This window comes from Monodelphis domestica, chromosome 2 (assembly GCF_027887165.1).
Source record: "Monodelphis domestica isolate mMonDom1 chromosome 2, mMonDom1.pri, whole genome shotgun sequence".
NCBI classification, from domain to species: domain Eukaryota; kingdom Metazoa; phylum Chordata; class Mammalia; order Didelphimorphia; family Didelphidae; genus Monodelphis; species Monodelphis domestica.
This window is the reverse complement of record NC_077228.1, coordinates 173920953-173941271: the sequence shown is the minus strand read 5'-3', so window position 1 is coordinate 173941271 and position 20319 is coordinate 173920953. Positions and strand designations below refer to the sequence as shown.

The 20319-nt window shown below is 39.2% G+C and overlaps 1 protein-coding gene across 1 annotated transcript; it reads right to left on the bottom strand.

The window, feature by feature from the left end:
- Window positions 1–423: 423 nt before the first annotated feature.
- LOC103097554 (cornifin-A-like) lies at window positions 424–4040 on the bottom strand. The gene is made up of 2 exons (XM_007481914.3): window positions 3957–4040; window positions 424–1331 (listed from the first exon to the last, which is right to left on the bottom strand). Exon 2 carries the CDS (start codon window positions 1308–1310, stop codon window positions 831–833), a length of 480 nt encoding a protein of 159 aa, XP_007481976.2. The 5' UTR covers window positions 1311–1331; window positions 3957–4040; the 3' UTR covers window positions 424–830.
- Window positions 4041–20319: the final 16279 nt, after the last annotated feature.

Here is a 20319-nt window from a genome sequence, read left to right as displayed (position 1 = left end):
TATAAGCCAAAAAGTATTATGCACAAGGGAACTGCTCCTGTTATTCCCACTGATAGAACCTAGATCAAGTCATGCAGCTAGGTGGTTCAATGGATATAGTACTGGATCTGGTAACAGGAAGATTCATCTACCTGAGTTCAAATCAGGCCTCAGACACTTGACTACCTGGAGGACCCCAGGGCAAGTCATTTAGTGCTCATTGCTCCATTCTTCATCTGTAAAATGAGCTGGAGAAGGAAATGACAAACCACCCCTGTATCTTTATTAAGAAAATCCCAAATGGCGTCATGGAGAATGAAATGTACAACGACAAGAGATCAAGTCATCACATAAGGACAAAAGAGACTCATTGGGTCAGGTCTGACATCACCTTACAAATGGGAGGTGAGGACTAGGAAGGTAAGATAAAAACAACAATTCAGGAGTCACCATGAAACATGCGTTTTATTTGGGTCAGTGAGAGGAGAGTGGCAAGGGCTGGAGGGATGGGAATCGCCACCCAGGTTATAACACAAAAGAAGAGAGCTTATGCAGTGGCAGGGGGCCAGGGAGTCTGGTCACTCAAAGTCATCCTTTCATTGAGATTCCAGGAAGTTTGGCATATAGTAGGTTGGTACTTTTTCTGCAGTCTCTCATCCCAAGCGGTAGAAAGATGGGGGTGAAACAGAGGTCTCATTTCTGAAATGACTGCAGCACTAAGAACAAGAGCTCTCCTCCTTGACTTTCCTGTTAGTGGAGAATAAGGGCAGAGAAGCCTGGAGATTCAGAGACATAGGATAGGAGCCAGGTCAAGCTCCCTGTTTCATGGTGCTGCCAGCATTAGGCACTGTTTACTTCCTCTTAGGTGGGCACTTCTGGCAGGGTGGAGGGCATGGGGGGCATTTCTGCTGGCACTGCTGTGGTGGACATGGCTCTGGGCACTTAGGAGGGCAAGGCTCAGGGCATTTGGGAGGACATGGCTCTGGGCACTTAGGAGGGCAAGGCTCAGGGCATTTTGGAGGGCATGGTTCTGGGCACTTGGGCTGGCAAGGCTCAGGGCATTTGGGAGGGCATGGCTCAGGGCACTTGGGCTGGCAAGGCTCAGGGCACTTGGGCTGGCAAGGCTCAGGGCATTTGGGAGGGCATGGCTCAGGGCACTTGGGCTGGCAAGGCTGTGGGCACATAGGAGGACATGGCTCAGGGCACTTGGGCTGGCAAGGCTGTGGACACTTGGGAAGGCATGGCTCAGGGCACTTGGACTGGCAAGCCTGTAAGCAGATGGGAGGTGGCTGGCAAGGCTGTTTGCACTGCTGCTGATTCTGGTAGGACATCTTTCGTGGATCTCGGTATATCTGAAAGAAACAAAAGACAGTGTTCACAGTCAGGTACTTCCAAGGGCAGAATGGCCTGAACCCTCCTACTGAACTAAGAATGATCTCAGAAATCTCTTGGTCCACTTGACTGGGAGTTAGAAAACCTAAATTCGAATCCTGGATCTTATATTCACTACCTGAATGATTTGTGCAAATCACTTGACTTTTCTTAGACTTGGTTTTTTCCTTTTCCAAAATAGGCATAATACTATCACTCTATTTACCTACTCATTACATAGTGTTGTTATATGAGGAATGCTCCATACAAACTGTTAAGTGCTACTATCAATATGAAGTGATACTATAATTCCTTCCTTTACATCCTCCTCCAACATCTCATCACAACAGAAAAGTTACCCTGGAGTCTCAGTGCCTAAGAGAAGGAGTACAAGTACCAGCAGAGCCTTGTTGGAACAGATTCTCATTCAGAACAAACCATAGATGACCTGTCAAGTTAAGTTTAGTCTTATCTGCACCAGATAAATTTTGGAGGTCTCAGAAACTCAGACTATGGACTAAGGCATGGACAGGTGGAAGGAATCCTCAGACCAATGAAACTAGCTATTTGCAGGAGTTTTATTATTATTGTCCTGATTCCAAAGAGATTTCCCCTACACTTTAAATGCTGATCTGTTCCTTGGTCCCTACAGCTAATTTCTGTCTTCAATTCATTTTCTTTCTTTTTTTAAACCCTTACCTTCTGTCTTAGAATCAATACTAAGTATGGGTTCCAAGGCAGAAGAGTGGGAAAGACTAGGCAATTGGGTAAATGACTGGCCCAGAGTCACATAGTTAGAAACTCTGAGGACAAATTTGAACTCAGGATCTCTTGTCTCTAGTCCTGGCTCTCAATCCCCTGAGCCACTTTACTGGCCCTTCAATTCATTTTCTAAACCCTTTAGGAAGCCCCAGCTCAAGATGATAACAAATTCCACAGGTGTCCTATAGGAATGCTGAGCAATTTCTGCCCCTTCTCTGGATCTCAGTTTTCCCTTCTATAAAATGAGAAGGTTGGACAAATTGGACAGAGGAAGAAACATTGATCTGAAAGATAGAACACATGGGCCTGAGTCAATCAATCAAGAGGCACTGTGGAAGCTCTTACTGAGTACCAAGCACATGATACTAAGCACAGGGAACATGATGAAAGACAAAAACACCGTCCATGCTTTTAAGGAGCTCAAATTCAAATTGAGGACAATACACGTAAATAGATTGGTAGGTATACGATACATAAATGACCTTAAGAAAAGTAGCCAACAGAGGAAGGTCTCAGTGTTCTCATCTGAAAAATGAGGGGCCTGGACCAAATGGTCTGGAAGGTCCCTGCCACCTCTAAGAGAATTACAAATAAATGCTTGTTGAAAGGATGTTCAATGGCTCCACGATTTTATAAATGGCTTCTGAATATCAATAAAAATCATTTAAAAAAATCTTTACCTTCTGTCTTAGAATTGATACTAAGTATCAGTTCCAGGGTGAAAAAGTGGTAAGGGCTGGTCAATAGGAGTTAAGTGATTTGCTCAGGGTCATACAGATAGATAGTGTCTGAGGCCAAATTTGAACCCAGGATCTCTTGTCTCCAGGCACCTCTTTACTTTTTTGTACAAAGCGTGCTTCAAGACTACTCACAGGTAAGCCAACAGTCTATTAATACTGTTGAACAACTTTTTCCTAAATGCCACCATCCAGACAACCACTTGAACAATGCTTGAAGATTCAGAGTAATAAGCAATCTTAGTAGTTAACTAATCAAACTCTCTCTTCTTAAAAAGAAGGAAATAGGCCCAATAAATCACCAAAGACCCCACAAGTAATAGGAAGTGACAGAGCCAGAATTTGAAACCAGATCTTCTGACTCAATCCAGCTATCATCTTCCAAGCATGCTGCCTCCATAACATATATCATAAAACTGTAGTTTCAGAAATGATCTCAAGGTCAAAAGGAAGTGAGGATTTGAATAATAGAATCTCTTTTATCAAAGCCTGGAGAGACTTTAGAGATTATCTAGTGCAAAGTTTTCATTTTAAAGATGAAAAGATTTTTTCACTTTTTTCATTAAAAGATGATGAAGGCCCAGAACCAAAGTGACTTGACAAAGGCCCCGGGGCTGGTTTAAGTAACAGATCTAAGACTTAAACGCAGTTCTTATTTATGACCTGGGATCTTTAATTAATTTCAGTGTCAATGAGGGCAAATTCAAAGTATCCTACAAGGACACTTCAATATTTTAATATAAAATTATCCAGGAGTGCTATTTCATAGACTCTTATAATGAAGAGTCAATTGATAAACATTTAAATGCCTACCATTTGCCAGGTACTATGCTAAGCACTGGAGATATAAAGAGGCAAAAGATATTTCCTGAACTCACAGGCCAGTAAAGACCTTTTGCAAAGAGGAAACTGATGCCAAAGGAGGTTAAATGACTTCGCTAAGGTTTTGTAGCTTGTTAGAGATAGAGCGGGAACTAGAACCCAGAACCCAGGGCTCCTGATTCGCAGACCGGTGCTATGTCCACTCCACCAAACTGCTTCCTCTGCCTTTCAGCCTCCAAGAAAAATTCAAGCCCCAAAATTAGCCCTACAGAATCTCAGACTCACCAGATGCTCCAACACAAGTTGAGGAACCAGCTTCCCCCAGTGAGTGGATGGCTGCAATGTCAGCAAGAGCCGCTTTATAGAGCTGAGAAGTCCTGCCCAAAGGAAGTGGGGTCAGCCCCAAGTTTCTGTGATTCCAATTATCTCCCAAACAAAACGTAATCCACCTGCAATTCTGAAAATGACTTACCACACTCACCCTCATTACTGGAACCTCCCTCTTTTGCAAGCCTCCCTGGGGCAGCTGCTTGCACATAAGTGATTCACCCAAGGAGTCCCTACCTTGAATGGAAGTTCCAGAATTGACTGAATCTAACCCATTGTTGCCACTGCTAAAGGCATTAAGGTATCTACGTTATTGAAGAGTGACAGGAAAATCAATGCCTTGACATGGAAAGGGCACTGATTTGGGAGATCAGAGAATCAGAGAGCTAGAAGTTGCCATCTAGTCCAATTCATACATTAAAGGAAGTCCCACCAATACATTCTCATCAAATAGGGTCCAAACTCTTCTCAAAGATCTCAAAGAAAAATGGAATCCACCACATCTCACAGCAGCCAATTCTAATTTTGAATACTTCTAATTGTTAGGAATGTTTTCCTTATGTGAACGAAGCCTTAAGTTACCTTTATATAATGCTTTTATGTGGCTCCTGTTTCTGCCCAATGGAACCACAAAGAACAAGTCTGATATTACTCCTCAATACCATAGCTACCTTCAAGTACTTTGTGCTAAGTATGCCCACATCCTTCATTCAATCTTCATATAACATAGACTCAAGACTCTTCATCCTCTTAGTGGTCCTCTCCAAGAGCAATTAGGTTCCTTGTCTTGAGTATAAACTTCCTATGAGCCACTTGATTCTGTCATTTCTGGTAAAAAGGCAATTCTCTTTGGCAAAAAAAAAATGAACAAGAATTAAGTGACTCTGATGTCAGTTATCATTATTTCATCCATTTCAAGGAAACGGCCTCTCTCTTCTTTGATCCTCCTTTTTTCTTCCAATGTCACTAACGCAAAAATCCTTTTGTTGGCCTTAGATTTCCTTTTCCACTTCATCTCATTCTGAGCTTTAACATTCCTAAGATATTTCTTTTTTCCCCTTTGTGACTTCAGAATTTCATTTCTTAGTATTGCCTTAGCATTTTATTTCAGAAGATCCTATACCTATTTCCCCCCTGAACTTGATGAAATTTGCTTTCCCCAAATTGAAGGTGCAATCAGACAAAACTCAGATTTCTGATCCTTCTCTATCACAAACTCAATCACAAGGTGGAGAATTCACTTTCCTCCAAGCCTCCCATTATTTCCATCTCAGTAACCATTTTCTCCATAGCAGGGAGAATCTAAACCCACCAGAATAGTCCTGGAGGGTTCCTCCACCTTTTGAATGATCACATTATCATTAAACAAGGCAAGAAGTCATTAGCTAATCTGTTCTTGGTAAGGAAAGAACTCTAGCTGATATTGCAATAATTGAATGATCACTTTACCATGACTTTGTACAAGGGTTGGGATGTGCTTCTTAAACTCCTTTTTCTTCCTTCTGTCCATCTAGAATTCATATTTATCTAGTTGGTCATTCATTCATTTTTTCATTCATTTATTGATTTCAATAACCATGTAATGTTTGTATTCCATATTCTTGAAGGTAGCTAAAGCACTGGACCTGGAGTCAGAACAAACCACAAGTAAAATTCAGTCTCAGATACTTACTAGCTCTGTGACTGTGAACAAGTCACATAATCTCAATCTGCCTCAATTTTCTCAACTGTAAAATGGGGACAAAACACCAACACCAATATCTCCCAGGGTTGTTATGAGGATAAAATGAGATGATATTTATAAAGCATGAGGTGATGGTTGTTCAATCATTTTATTAGTATCCAACTCTTCATGACCCCATTTTGTTTTTGTTTTGTTTTTTGGCAGGGATACTGGAATCGTTTGTCATTTCCTTCTCCAACTCATTTTACAGATGATTTAGCTGAGGCAAAGAGGTTTAAGTAACTTGCCCAGGGTCACACAGCTAGTTAGTGTCTGAGGTCAAATTTGCCCTCAGGTCTTCCTGACTCCAGATTCCTGTTCTATCCAATATACCACCTAGCTGCCTAAAAAGTACTTGGGAGAGCACCTATTTTAGCACCCACATATCCACTGTCATCCAGATGTTTATTTTTTCTCTTCTCTTCTCCTTCAGAGTTCAGTACCAGGACTTAGTATTGGACTGTGTTGGGTATATTGAAATGCATCAGAGACAGCTCCTAACCTTCAATTGCTTCATAGTTTCTTTATCCACAAATTTTAATTTTTGCCATGCCTTAACACATTAATTTGCAATTGACTTAATATCTGGGAAGGCAGGAAGATAACCCAGGACAGTACTTGTCAGCTGGGAAAACCTCCTTAGAATAAAAAATAAATGGTTGCCAATGATTCACAATTTGAATAGTCCCCACATAAGAAGTAGAATTGGCTTGCTACTGTCTCCTAAAACAAAGGGGCTAAGATGAAGGTTTGACGTGAAAAAATTTGCAGCCTGGGGCTGATGTCAAAAGGCTTGAGTTTAGATTCTGCCTATCACTCTAACTGTATAACCTCGGTCAAATCACTGCATTTTGTTGGACCTAAATTTCCCAAATTATAAAATTAGGAATCTAAACGTGATGGCCTCTGAATTCCTTTCTAGTTCTAAGTCTGTATTCCTATTTAATATAATGAATGAGCTGCCCCAGAAGGGAGTGAGCTTCTTGCAACTAATAATAGCTGGCATTTAGATAGCATTTCTAAGTTTGCAAAACACATTACATCCTTTTATTATCTCATTTAATCTGTGATCAACAGTTTTGCAAGATAAATAGTACAGTTTTTATTATGCCCATTTTATAGATTAGGAATATGAGCCCTTGAGAAATAAAGTAGCTTATCCATGGCTAGATGGAACTGTGGATAGAGCTATGGGCCTAGACTCAGGAAGACCAGCGTTCAAATCCAGCCTTAGATACATATTAGCTGTGGGACCCTGGACAAGTCACTTCATCCTGTTGCCCTCAGTTTTTCTCATTTGTAAAATGAGCTGGAGAAGGAATAGCAAACCACTCTAGTATCTTTGCCAAGAAAACCCCAAATGGGTCATGAAGAAACAGATACAACTAAAAACAAAAACAAAAAAACAACTGATAGGACAACTCATTTCACATCAAGAATTTTCTACTATATACCCCATGCTGTTTCTCATCAAAAATATTCAGTAGGGGCCTTGAATGACTACTTGTTAGGAATGTCAAAAAGGAGATTATGATCCAGGTACAGATGAGGCTAGATGGCCTCTGAGGCTCCTTCCAAATCTATGATTTTGTGAAATATAAACTACTGACCAACTTTTGTTTGAAATTTTTTATTTAATTAATTAATTGAGAATATTTTTCCATGGTTACATGATTCATGTTCTTTCCCTCCCCTCCCTCAGGCCCTCTCCCATAGCTGATGCGCAGTTCCTCTGGTTTTAACATGTGTCATTAATCAAGACCTATTTCCAAATTATTGATATTTGCACTAAGGTTGACCAATTATTAACAGCCATAAAATAATAGATTCATAGAATCTCAGAATTGAAAGAAACTTAAAAGGTCATTTCTAGTCTAACTTCTTTTCTAATGCATAAATAATATTAGCTAGAATTTATATAGAGCTTTGGAATTAAATGCTTTGTAAATATTATCTCATTTTATTTTTACAACTCTAGAAGAAAAGTGCTATCATTAACCTCTATCTTCCTCAGTTTCCTCTTCAGCAAAAATGGCACCTCTCTCCCAGAGTCATTATTAGGATAAAAATGAGATATTTGTAAAGTGCTTCATCAACTGTATGGAGCTATATAAATGCTCGCTATTATTATTTCACAGATGGGGAAACTTAGACAAACGGAGGGTATGTGACTTGCGCAGGGTTGTACAGCTAAAAAGCATTGAAGGCTACATTTTAATTCAGGCTTTCCTGACTCCAGGACTGTAGCATTCTATCCACTGTACTACTTAGTTGAATGTATCATTGCTTATAAACAGTATCCCTAAGTAGATACCCAGCTTTTGTTCAAGTACCTCCAGTGACACTACCTCAATCTACACAATGTTTTTAAAGAATAATACAACTAGGGCAAATATGGATAGAGAGCCAGGACAGAGTTGGGAGGACCTGAGTTAAAAATCTGTCCTCAGATACGTTCTGTGTGGCCCTGGGTAAGTCACTAAATCCCAATTGCCTAGCCCTTACCTCTCTTCTGTCTTGGAATGGATATTTAGTAGATTCTAAGACAAAAGGTAAAGGATTTACAATAATAATAATAATAAAACCAAGAGTATCACACACACACACACACACACACACACACACACACACACAATCTGTAAATATTTTCCTTAAAGAAATCTATACATGTGCCTACACTCCTCACCCCTCCTTCCTCTACCCACACATAAACCTTCCCAACACACAACAGAAACAGAACCTCTACTTGTCCTTCCCTAATACCTACCTCTCCCCAACCCACTCGTCTTCATACATGCCTCTCCTTCACTCAAATGCACATTCTTCCCTCCTCTACACATCACAACATATGCACATCTCTCCATATATATCTTCCTCCCCTCTGGCTCTCTCTCTCTCTCTCTCTCTCTCTCTCTCTCTCTCTCTCTCTCTCTCTCTCTCTCACACACACACACACACACACACACACACACACACACACACACACACCTCTTTGGAAAGAAAAGTCCCAACTATCTTACTAACTCAAAAGCCCCCTTCCAAATTGACTCAGAGAAAGGCTTCAAAATGAAGTTTGCTTTCCAGGTATGTTAGGATTGGCAACTATGGTGCCTCCAAATTGGGTTCAATTTTGGGATGGGAAAAAATCATGGTGTAGAAATTAGGAGAGGTGGGTAACTTGGCCTGGTACCTGAAAGGTTCATTACCTCTTTGGAAATGTCATATTCTGTACCTAGGAGGAACAGCGTGGGCTTTATAGCCCTTCTCCACTCTTATCTCTAGATCTGGAGCAGATTTAGGGAGGGTTGAGGAAACCAAACTCAGACAGTAGTGATAGAAGGAATTAAAATGGATTCTCAATGTACCTGCCCAAGATGGCACTTTCTGTTGAAACACCAGAGATTAAAGGTGACATCAGTTCTGCTCTAAGCAGAATAACCCAGATATGAATCATTCCCCCCCATGATCCCATAACACTCAAGAGTCGGCTGCCTATGGTGATTTCAGTTCACTCTGAGATTCTTCTATCCACAGTATTGGATCCATATGGTTCTTGTTTTAATCTAAGACTGCTTTTTACTTCAGAAGTCAACCTTTTGCACAACTAGGTGGTTCAGTGGATAGAGAGTCAGGTGTGGAGATGAGAGGTTCTGGGTTCAAATCCAGTTACAGATACTTCCTAGCAGTGTGATTTTCAGCAATTGCCTGGTCCTTGTCTCCTCTTCTGCCTTGGAACTGATATTAGTATCAATTCTAAGACAAAAGGAAAAGATTTTTCCAAAAAAATTAAGTCAATATTTCCCTCTATATAATAATGACTTAGCTCATTTGCTTCAGTTTTAAAATTTGGGGAAAACATACCACACCACCTCCATCTCCAGGCAAAAGACATCCATGAGATTTCTTCAAAATTCCTCAAAGTCTTCTGAAAGTCCACACCAAAGAAGAATAAATACTGGGTGGTTATTGATTCTCTCACAGAGTACATCTCTAATTACATTGACAGCTCTGGAATACTCATTGAAAAGCCTTTTCTGTGAAATGTGTGGCAATGCAGAAGAGACTTGCTTAAAAAGAGATATTTGAAAAACAAATAGGAATGAACTCAATTTAATTAATAGTAATAATATTAATATTAATCAGTTCTATATTGTATTATATAATATTATATTGCATTCTACCTTCCCATATTATATCATGTTGTATTGTATCTATGATGTATAGCATCATATATATGTTATTAATTATATTAGTATTAATTAATAATATTAACTAGCATATATGCCCCTGCTTAGTCTATAAGGTTTCCAAATCACTTATGTCATCTCATCTGATCCTTACAACAACTCAATTAGTGAAATCCTACAAATGAACTGAGATTGAGTGAGATTAAGTGGCTTGGCCAGCTAAGTAAGAGTCTAAGGGAGAACTTGAACTCAAGTTTTTCTGACTCCAAATCTAACACTAACTACCAACTACTAGTGTCCCAACTACTTTGCTGTTTTTGCTTTAATTAAGCCTTTCAAGTGCTATCTTAATTGACTGGAGATACAAAGTCAAAAGGGCAACTCGATGACATGGTGAATTAAATGCCTGGCCTGAAATCAGGAAGAACTCAGTTCAAATTTAGCCTACATATTTACTAGCTGTGTGACCCTGAGAAAGCCATTTAATCTTGTTGGCCTTGTTTTTCTTGTCTGTAAAATGAGATGGAGAAAGAAATTCACTCCAGTATATTAGCCAAGAAAACCTCAAATGGAGTCACAAAGTGTTAGACACAACTGAACAACAACAACAAAGTCAAAAAGAAAAAGAGTACCTTCCACCCAATAGCATATATTCCACTGTGGGGAAACAACATGCACCCAAATAAGTAAACACTAACTAACTAACTAACTAACTACACACACACACACACACACACACACACATATATGTATATATAAAATAAAGTAATTTGGAGGAGTTCCAACAATTAAGATAATCAAAATATTGTTCCTTCTAGAAAATGGCACTCAGACCTTGAAAGGAGCGAGGTCCCTCCAGGGTTCTCCTCTCTATAACATGGAACTCATATGGTTCTAATTTTATTCTTGGGTTGAATTTTGCTCCCAAAGTCAACCTTTCCTTCAATCCTATTGACCAGGCTCATCTTCTTTAGTTTTAAAGATTGGAAAAAAGATATCAACCCACAACAACTCCTAGAAATAGAAGTAGGGAAGAAAAGCATTCTGGGCAAGGGGAACAGGCAGTGCAAGGACACAGAGATACCATGTCAGGTAGACCTCAGATAATCTAGTTAGGCTATAGAACATGAGAGTTATTTGAAATCATGCCACACAGTTGCATGAACCACCCATTAAGTAAGTCCATCAATATGTATGTCTAGAAAAGACCCCACAGATAATACAGTGAACTGAGTTAAACCTGAGCTTTGATTAGCTATCAAAGTTAATTTTCTAAAATGCGGGTTTAACTACATCAAGATTCTGCTCAATAAACTCCAGGTGTTCCCCATACCCTCCAGTATCAAATAGATCACAACCTGGACCTTTCCTACTTTTCTAGTCCTTATACTTTATTGCCTCCCGTGCTTTATATTAACTTTTAGATAAATAATACTTCTGAATTTTTATTTCTATCTGGATTTTCATTTATTGCATTTTCTTAAAATGAAGCAAACCCATGCTATTATAGGGCATTAGGGTACAGACAGCTGCTCCTCTACAGACATGCACCTTCCTTTGGAAAGATGAATGGTGTCATGATAGTGGGACAGAATCAAATAATCAAATAAAATAAAAGGATGCTCAGAATAGTCACTGAGGGAATGTGAATACATTCCATAATTACTGCTTACTCTGCAAATATTTCAAAAAACAGATGTGGCTTAGATGAAGAAATATAATAACTATGTATTCTGGCCAATCCCAACCAAACCTCACCTTGCTTGACTAGCTCTCCACATGTGTACTTTGGCTACATGGGTTATTGGCATGCATCTTCATGCCTAGATTTTCCCATTTCATATGGTCCCTTGATGTAAGCCCTCCAGGTGTGTTCCTTAGTCACTTGTGTTCTCAGTGTGTGTGTTCTTCCCTACTGATTGTGTGGTGATCTATGGTTAGTACAGATCATGTGGGCATAGGTGGATCTTCTTTTATTATTTGTTTGCTACTCTTTTTGACAAAACCTGGGTCAGTGAACATATCACTCGATCTGGAATCAGAGGACCTTATGTTGGAGTCCATTGATGGAAGAATCAGAGGACCTAGATTTAAATCCAATGTTGCTTATAACCTATGTGACCTTGGCTAAGCCACTTAACCCCTCTAGTTTCCTCATCTGTAAAATCAAGGGGTTGTACTATATAACCTCAGAGATTCCTTCCATCTCAAAAATAGTCTTTGTTTGGAACATGAATTCTAGGGCTGAAAATCTGTAAAACAAAAACATCAGTAGGGGCTCGTAAGCTCTAGTTTTAAAGGTGTATTGAACCACAAAATGTCTCAAATATGGGACATCTTTTCTGGGGGGGGGGCAGATAGGGGAGATTTGCTCAAGGGGCTACATGCTGACGAAGGCAGAAAGGCAAGAGAAAAACTTCACTACTTTCCAAAGAAACAAGTGAACGAGAGAAGCAAGAAAGGAATTCACAATGAAATCTGCCCAGCCACTATGCATGGTACATTATCCCACAGGCATTGCCTTCTTCGAGCATTTATTAAGCACCTACAACATAGATGCCAAACACTGTGCTAAGTGCTTTACTGATATCCCATTTATAATGGAAGATGCAAAGAGGTTGGATAAAGCTTAAAGGATTACACTGTTCCTTAAATCCAGAGAATAAAGAGTTATGGGCACAAAATGAAGGTACACTGCCTTTTCATCTCCCTGCCTCACTGATTTTAGTCCTGATGGAATAAAGAAAAGTTTTATGTTGTGAAAGAAGAGCCATTGTAGGATTGCATTATATGTGGAAGGCAGAAAACCTAGGTTCTGATGACCTATAAAATGGAGGGAATTAGTGCCAGTCTTTGGTTTGGGAGAGGTTTTTTGATCAAATAATAATTTTAATGTATATTTTTAAAAATATGCAAATAAAAAGTTGTAAAATCTGGGGAAACAAAAGTTTTCTAAATTCCTGAGGTTGTAATCCATGAGATTTTTTAAATGATAGCATCATCAATTCAGGGCAAGATGTATGGACCTTAGTGATCATCTTATTTATCTAAAAAGCGATGCTCTTATTTAGAAAGAAACTGAGGCCCTGCAAGATTAAATGACTTCACAAGTTTGTATAACTTATAAGAAGTGTCAAACTGGAAAAAAAAAACAAAAAACAGGACTACCAGCATAGCAAATAAGAAGTGTCTTCTAAGGTAGACTGATTAATCTGGGAAGATGCACAGAACTACTGCTGAACTACAGTCAGTGCTTATATAGATTTTAGGAAAAGCAGGGAGCAATAGTCTGATTATGGGAGTTCACTGAAGCATGAGACTGAAGCATTAGCTATGGAAAACTTAAGAAACATATGATGGTTTGAGTCTAGGGTAATTAAGAGATATTTGAGGTTTTGATTGTCTTTTGCTATGTCCTGGCTTGGGTTGATTGAAAGGCATTAAAGAATTTATTGTTCAGTCTAGGGGTTCCTTGAAGATAAGGTGATTAGAAGTAAAGTTATGATTTCTCAATGAAAATGGTTGATTTCCCAAAATTTCATGAATTTCATGAATGTTATCAGTTTCTTAGAATGAGGCAAGCATGCTAAAATCTAAATGTCAAGGGCAGCTAGGTGGCTCTGTACATAGAGCTCCAAGTCTAGAGATGGAAAGTCCTGGGTTCAAATCTGACCCCAGACACTTCCTAGCTGTGTAACTCTGGGCAAGTCACTTAACCCCCATTGCCTAGCCCTTACCACTCTTCTATCTTGGAACCAACACACAGCGTGGATTCTAAGACAGAAAGTATGGGTTAAAAACAAAACTACATGTAGGCAAAGAACAGCATGAGACTAAGAAACAATGAGTAGACTGGTTAGACTGAAACCTAGAGTATTCATCTTATGCAAAATGGCTAGAAAGGTAGCTTAGAGCCAAGTAATAAAGGGTGAGGCCATTTCTGTCCCTACTGCAGGTTTTTGAACAGAGAAGTAATGATATCTTGGGCTCTGATAATGATGTCACTTAGTGACTGATTGCTACAAAAGCAAAGATGAGAAAGAGCTTGAACAAAGGGCTTGAATAAAGATAGTAGCAATGACAATGGAAAGGAGAGGGAAGGTGTCAGACATATTTAAGAAACAGTATAGGACTTTCAATTTATTAGGTATAAAGGAATGAGAACTGTGTGGTATCATGCAAAGAGCACTGGATTTCGAATCAGAGGATCTGAGTTCAAATTCCAATTCTGTCAGCATTTGTATGACCTTGTTCTTACTTGTTTTCCCTGAGCAACTTTCAAAATGATTGAACTATATCAAGAATATTAAAATTCTATAGAGTTTGCCACTAAATCATAAATAAGGATCCCCAAAGGTCACATATTGTCCTAGAAAACTTTAAGTTAACATTGTCCTTGCTTTATCATAGTATTTTTGTTAAATATTTCCAAACTGCATTTGAATCTGGCTTGGGCTGTACTCAGGAATGTGGCAAGTCATACTGGGTCCTTGGCAACTCCTATTTGAAGCCTCTGATCTAGACACTTCTTTCATATTTTCATATACTGCCTTGTTTTATTGTTCCAAGTATCTCCATTCTAGACCATCTATGTCTCTAGGGCATTTATTGACAATATGCAATATTTCTTTGTATTGACCCTAGGTTCTAATAAAGAAATTGGTGCATACCATAGGTGCTCAGTAAACCAATACTTTTTTTTACCTTCCATCTTAGAATCACTACTGTGTATTGGTTCCAAGGCAGGAGAGCGGTAAGGGCTACGCAATGGGGATTAAGTGACTTGCCCAGGGTCACACAGCTGGGAAGTGTCTGAGTCCAGATTTGAACCCAGGACCTCCCATCTCTAGGCCTGACTCTCAATCCACTGAACCACCCAGCTGCCCCCAAAATCAACACTTTTTGATTAATAAACTGCTTAAGATCTTTGAGGGCTTCCATGGTTTTGTTTTTGTCACTGTCATCTCAGTTCCTGGCAATGGGTGCTATTGCTTAACAAATAATGAATGGAATGGAATTCCAATGAATGAGCCTCGAAGTACTGTCCTGAGGAGGTTGACTATGCCCAGCATTAATCATGCCTTCCACTTCCAACACTGAGATTGCCACTGTAGGCAGTACCAATGATGTCTGCCTTAGGGATATAGTGGTTCAAGAAGAACTCTCAGATTATTCTTCCTTCTAAGCCAGGAAGTCCTAGCTTCAATCTTTGACACATTGTGGCTATGTAATCACTTAAACTCTATGTTCTTGGTACCTCTCTAAGACCATACATTGCAGAAATCTGACCAGCATTGGTCCGAGGGGTTGCCTCATCTAGGATTTCCCTACAAAATCACAAGTCCAGTCCCTATCACTACCTAGAACCAACCATATGGGACTCGATTAAAAACATTCCCATGGATTGCTATAGCGTAACAAATAAAATCCAAACTCCATAGCCTGGTCTAAGCGTAGCCAGGTACCACAGGCAATCTTCACAATCTTAATTATATCACTAATCCCCACCCTAAAATGTCTCGCATCTGCCTCTATACCCTCACTCCCAATATTCTCCATGCCAGAACGCTCTCCTCCCAACCATTCCATTTCTACATATTGAATTCTAAGCTTTTAGTAACTGTTTAAACCTTTTTCGATCAGAGAATTTCTTACTGGAATATTGAAAACCCTCTGACAAAGCTACTTGACATCACAGAGTGAATACAAGAGAGAAAACCTGGTTACAACTGCTTCCATCTACCTATATCTGTGTGCTTTAAAGATATTTCCAAGAATATAATGAGTTTTTTTCATGAATCCCTTCTGCATTTTTTTATTTAATGATAGAATTCAAACTCTTAACTTATTCAGAACACATTTATTATTGTGACAAGTTTGATTTGTCTTCTGAAGAAAAAAAAAACAATTCTACCCATCCTTTAAGATCAGCCCCAAAGCCACCTCCTCCAGGAAGCCTTCCTTTCCCCAGTATCAGCTAAGTACTTTTCCCACAAAACAGCATCGTTATACTAATAACTAGGAGCTGGATGAAGGAGTTGGGGGGGGAGGAGAGGGGTGAGGGGGGGTTTGCAAAGAAGTACCAGATACAATCTTTGCCCTTGAGGAGTTCATGATCAGCTTAGAAAGACCTGACACATATATAAAATCAATAAATCCATCTTTATTAAAAGTGTACTATGTGCCAGGCCTCGTGCTAGACACTCTGGATACAAAGACAAAACTCAAGCAGTCCCAACCCTTGAAGAGGCTGCTGTCTATAAGGCAAGCACTTATTACGCCCATGCTAGGTGCCAGGCCCTATGCTTATGTGCTGGAGGGGGGGGGGGGGAATGTCCCCAGGCACAAAGTATCCAAGATGAAATGGATGAAATAGCAGCTAAGGCGCCATAGCAAAATCCAGAAATTATAGAAGCAAGAGTCAGCTAGGTGCCTCAGTGGATTGAGAGTCAGGCCTAGAGAAGGAAAGTCCTGGGATCAAATCAAACTTCAAACATGTCCTAGCTGTGTGACCTTGGGCAAGTCCTTTAACACCCATTGTCTAGCACTTGCTGCTCTTTTGCCTTGGAACCATTGTACAGTATTGATTCTAAGATGGAAGTTAAGGATTTTTTTAAACAATTTAAAAAAAAATAAATTATAGAAGTAGAACTGGAAAGAGAATAATGGTTGACCTGCCTGGTTTACTGTCCACAAATGAAGGGACAACATATACCTATATAAATAAAAGCATATACATATACATATATAAATAAAAACATATACATGTATAAATATATTCAAAAATAAATGCAAAGGAAATTTAGGGAGACCAATCACTACTAGCGAGGAGGAGGAGGCCAGTGTAAAAGGCAGTACTTGAACTGAGTCTTGTGTACAGCTTTCCCTATTGCTTTCTTTTTTTTTTAACCCTTATCTTCTATCTTAGAATCAGAACTACATATTGGTTTCAAGGAGAAGAATGGTAAGGGCAAGGCAATGGGGGTGAAGTGACTTGCCCAGAGTCACACAGCTTAGAGATATCTTGGGCCAGGCTTGAACCCAGCACCTCCCATCTTTCTAGACCTGGCTCTCAATACACTGAGCCACCTAGTAGAAAGAAGCTACAACTAAGAGGTAAGGAGGGATGCATGGATGGATGCACAAATATGGAGATGGAAGATGAGATGATTGTCATGTTAGGGAAAGCAAAAATAGCTAGACATTAGAATGTGGGAGCGGGAGCAATCTACTTTGAGTATGAAAGAGTTTGAGATTGAGGCCAGGGTATGAGAGGTTTTTAAAGCCAAACAGAAGACTTTATATTTTATTCTGGATCCACTGGAGTTTGAATAAGAGAATGAGAGTCAGATCTGCACTTAAGGAAAAGTACTTTAGCAGCTGAGTGAAGGATTGATTACTCTAGAGGTATACAAAGCAGTTTATGGGAATTCCAAATGAATCTCCAACCAAGGTGTTACAGGAGTTCAAAGATTAAAATAGTGTAAGTTTGATTTTTTAAATTTAGAATATTTTTCCATGGTTACACAATTCATGATTCCCACACACCCATCCCTCACTTTTTCCTCCCCCCCTCCTTAAGTTGACAAATAGTTCCACAGGGTTATACATGTTTCATTTTTCAAAAACCTATTTCCATGTTATTCATATTTGTAGTAGAGTGATCTTTTAACATCAAAACCCTAATCATATCCCCATTGAACCATGTGATTGATCATATATTTTTCTTCTACGTTTCTACTCCCACGGTTCTTTCTCTGAATGCAGATAGGGTTCTTTCTCATAAGTCCCTCAGAATTGTCCTGGATCATTGCATTGCTGCTAGTAGAGAAGTACATTACATTCAATTGTACCACAAGGTATCAGTCTCTGTATACAATGTTTTTCCTGGTTCTGCTCCTCTCACTCTCTATCACTTCCTGGAGGTTGTTCCAGTTCCCATGGAATTCCTCCAGTTTATTATTCCTTGCAACACAATAGTATTCCATCACCACCAGATACCACAATTTGTTCAGCCATTCCCCAATCAAAGGGCATCCCGTCATTTTCCAATTTTTTGCTACCACAAAGAGTGTAGCTATAAATAATTTTGTACAAGTTTTTTTCCTTATTATCTCTTTGGGATGTAATGATTAAAATTTTCTTGGAGACTGTATATTGGATTATAATAATTTATGAGAGAGAGAGAGAGAGAGAGAGAGAGAGAGAGAGAGAGAGAGAGAGAGAGAGAGAGAGAGAGAGATAGCATTCTAACCAAAAAATTTCCAAGGTCTGTTGTCTTTCTTTAACTGCTGACTCCCAGACATACCTTGCCCCAAACTATGCCCAACGCAGCACAAGGGGCTGAAAGCAACTATTTGCCAGAGATCCATCAACCAAATTGGCTGGTCAGATAAGAAAACACCAAATACCTGCTGAGGAGAAAGAAGAACCCAGCCCACCCACCACCCACTATTCTACTCTGACTTCTGAAGCTAGTTTTTTCCCTCCTCAGAGTCTCTAACTGGCAGTGCTTTAACTTCTATCCTGTCCTAGACTCCTAAATTTCAATCTCTTCACCTTTGAGGACTTCTGCTGATCAGGAACTAAATTGGCAATTTAATAATCCAATGACTCAGTGGTCTTACCTAATAAGGTGGGTCTTCTGGAATGAGGGATACTCTTTATATTCACACATTTGTATAACAAGCTTTGGAAACTGAACCTTCAAAAGCTTGTTAGATAAGTATTTGAGGCTGTATTTGAACCCATATCTTCTGACTCCAAGTCCAGCACTCTTTCCCCAATGCCATGCTACTTTTAAGAGGATGAACCTTTTTTAAAAATGGCGCTTGAATGTATGTGTGTGTGTGTGTGTGTGTGTGTGTGTGTGTGTGTGCATGTTGGAGTGCAAGGTAGCAAGAAAGTTGGGAATGATCCTTAACCAAAATATAGTTAGAAGAGAGAGAAGGACTTTGAAAGCTTTACATCAGCATGTGATCAAATGAAGAGAAGAAAGTCAGAAGCCACCAGTCTTGGAAGAAAATGGAGGAGGTAAAGTGAAGTATTTGGTGTACTGGCCTCAGGCCTGGAAGATCTGAGTTGAAATCTGACTTTAGATGCTTTCCTAGTTTTGAGATGCTGGTAAATTGCTTAATTCCTATTTACCTCAGTTCCTCATCTTTAAAATGAGGACATATTGTACACAGTAACAATAATGTATTATGATCAACTGTGAATGACTTTATTATGAACAAGACAAGAATCATGTACAACTCTAAGGGATTCATGACAAAAAAACAATATCCACCACCATAGAAGGAAGGGACAGACTCTACATGCATACTGAAACATACCATTCTTCAATTTATTTTCTCCATAAATTTTTCTCTAGGGTAAGCAACATGTGTCTTGGTTCACAACATGGCAAACAAGGAAATCTGTATTATACAATAATATCTACAATCAATATCATATTACTTGCATTTTCAGGGAGGGGGAGGAGTTGAAAGAAGGGGGGAAAGAATGAGACACATTTTTGGTCATAGTTAATGTGAGAAATTGTTTCTCTTGGATAAGCATATTCATTATAATTTATTACATATTTACAGTAAATACAAATAATATATATATTAATTATGTTGTATGTTATACTGTATCTAAAAAAATTAATGGTAACTCAACAAAATAAAATGAGGACACACTGGAGGAAACAAATGGCAAACCTTTCCAGTATCTTTGCTGGGAAAACCCCATGAATAAGTCCATGGTATCATGAAGAGCTGGACATGATTCAACAACAACAACAAATTAAAGGTATTTGGCAATTTACAAAGAATTTTTTATGTCCATTCTCTCATTTGAACCTCATAGCAGTTTGTGAGGTAGAGAGATGGTAATATCCCTATTTTACATATGAAGAGAGTAGGGGTATTATTCCCATTTTACATGGGAAGAGAAACTAAGCATCACAGAAGTGACTTGCTCAAGGTCACATAAAGCAAGAATTCGTGCCTGGGTATTACAGATCCAAGTCCAGTGTTTCCCAAAGGGAACTTGTATTTTATGGAGAACTTTTAAAGACCAGAAGTCTTCAAGATACCTGATTGGGTAGAATTTTAGGGCCTGGTGGATATTTTGGAAGGAAATGACCCCCTCAGTCATACTGCAGAGATAGGTTTCTCCTCTGTTCACTCATAGGAAAGACAAGGAAAAGAATAGATCAAGGGAAGATCAAAAGAAAGAGAAATAAAAGGGGGGAAAGGAGAAGTAGAAAGGCTAAGTAGATTAAGAGAAGAAAAGAAGAGCTAGTTTTTGTTCCCTTTTGTGTATCATTCAAATCAAGATCACAGGCTTATGTGTTGGTGGCTTAGTTCTAGAGCTGACTTTCCTAGGGAGAGCAGTGATAACTGCAACTGTATTCAAGAGACTT

Coding starts and splice junctions, on each gene's coding strand:
- LOC103097554 (XM_007481914.3), bottom strand. CDS start 1,310: ATGTCCTACCAGAATCAGCAGCAGTGCAAACAGCCTTGCCAGCCACCT.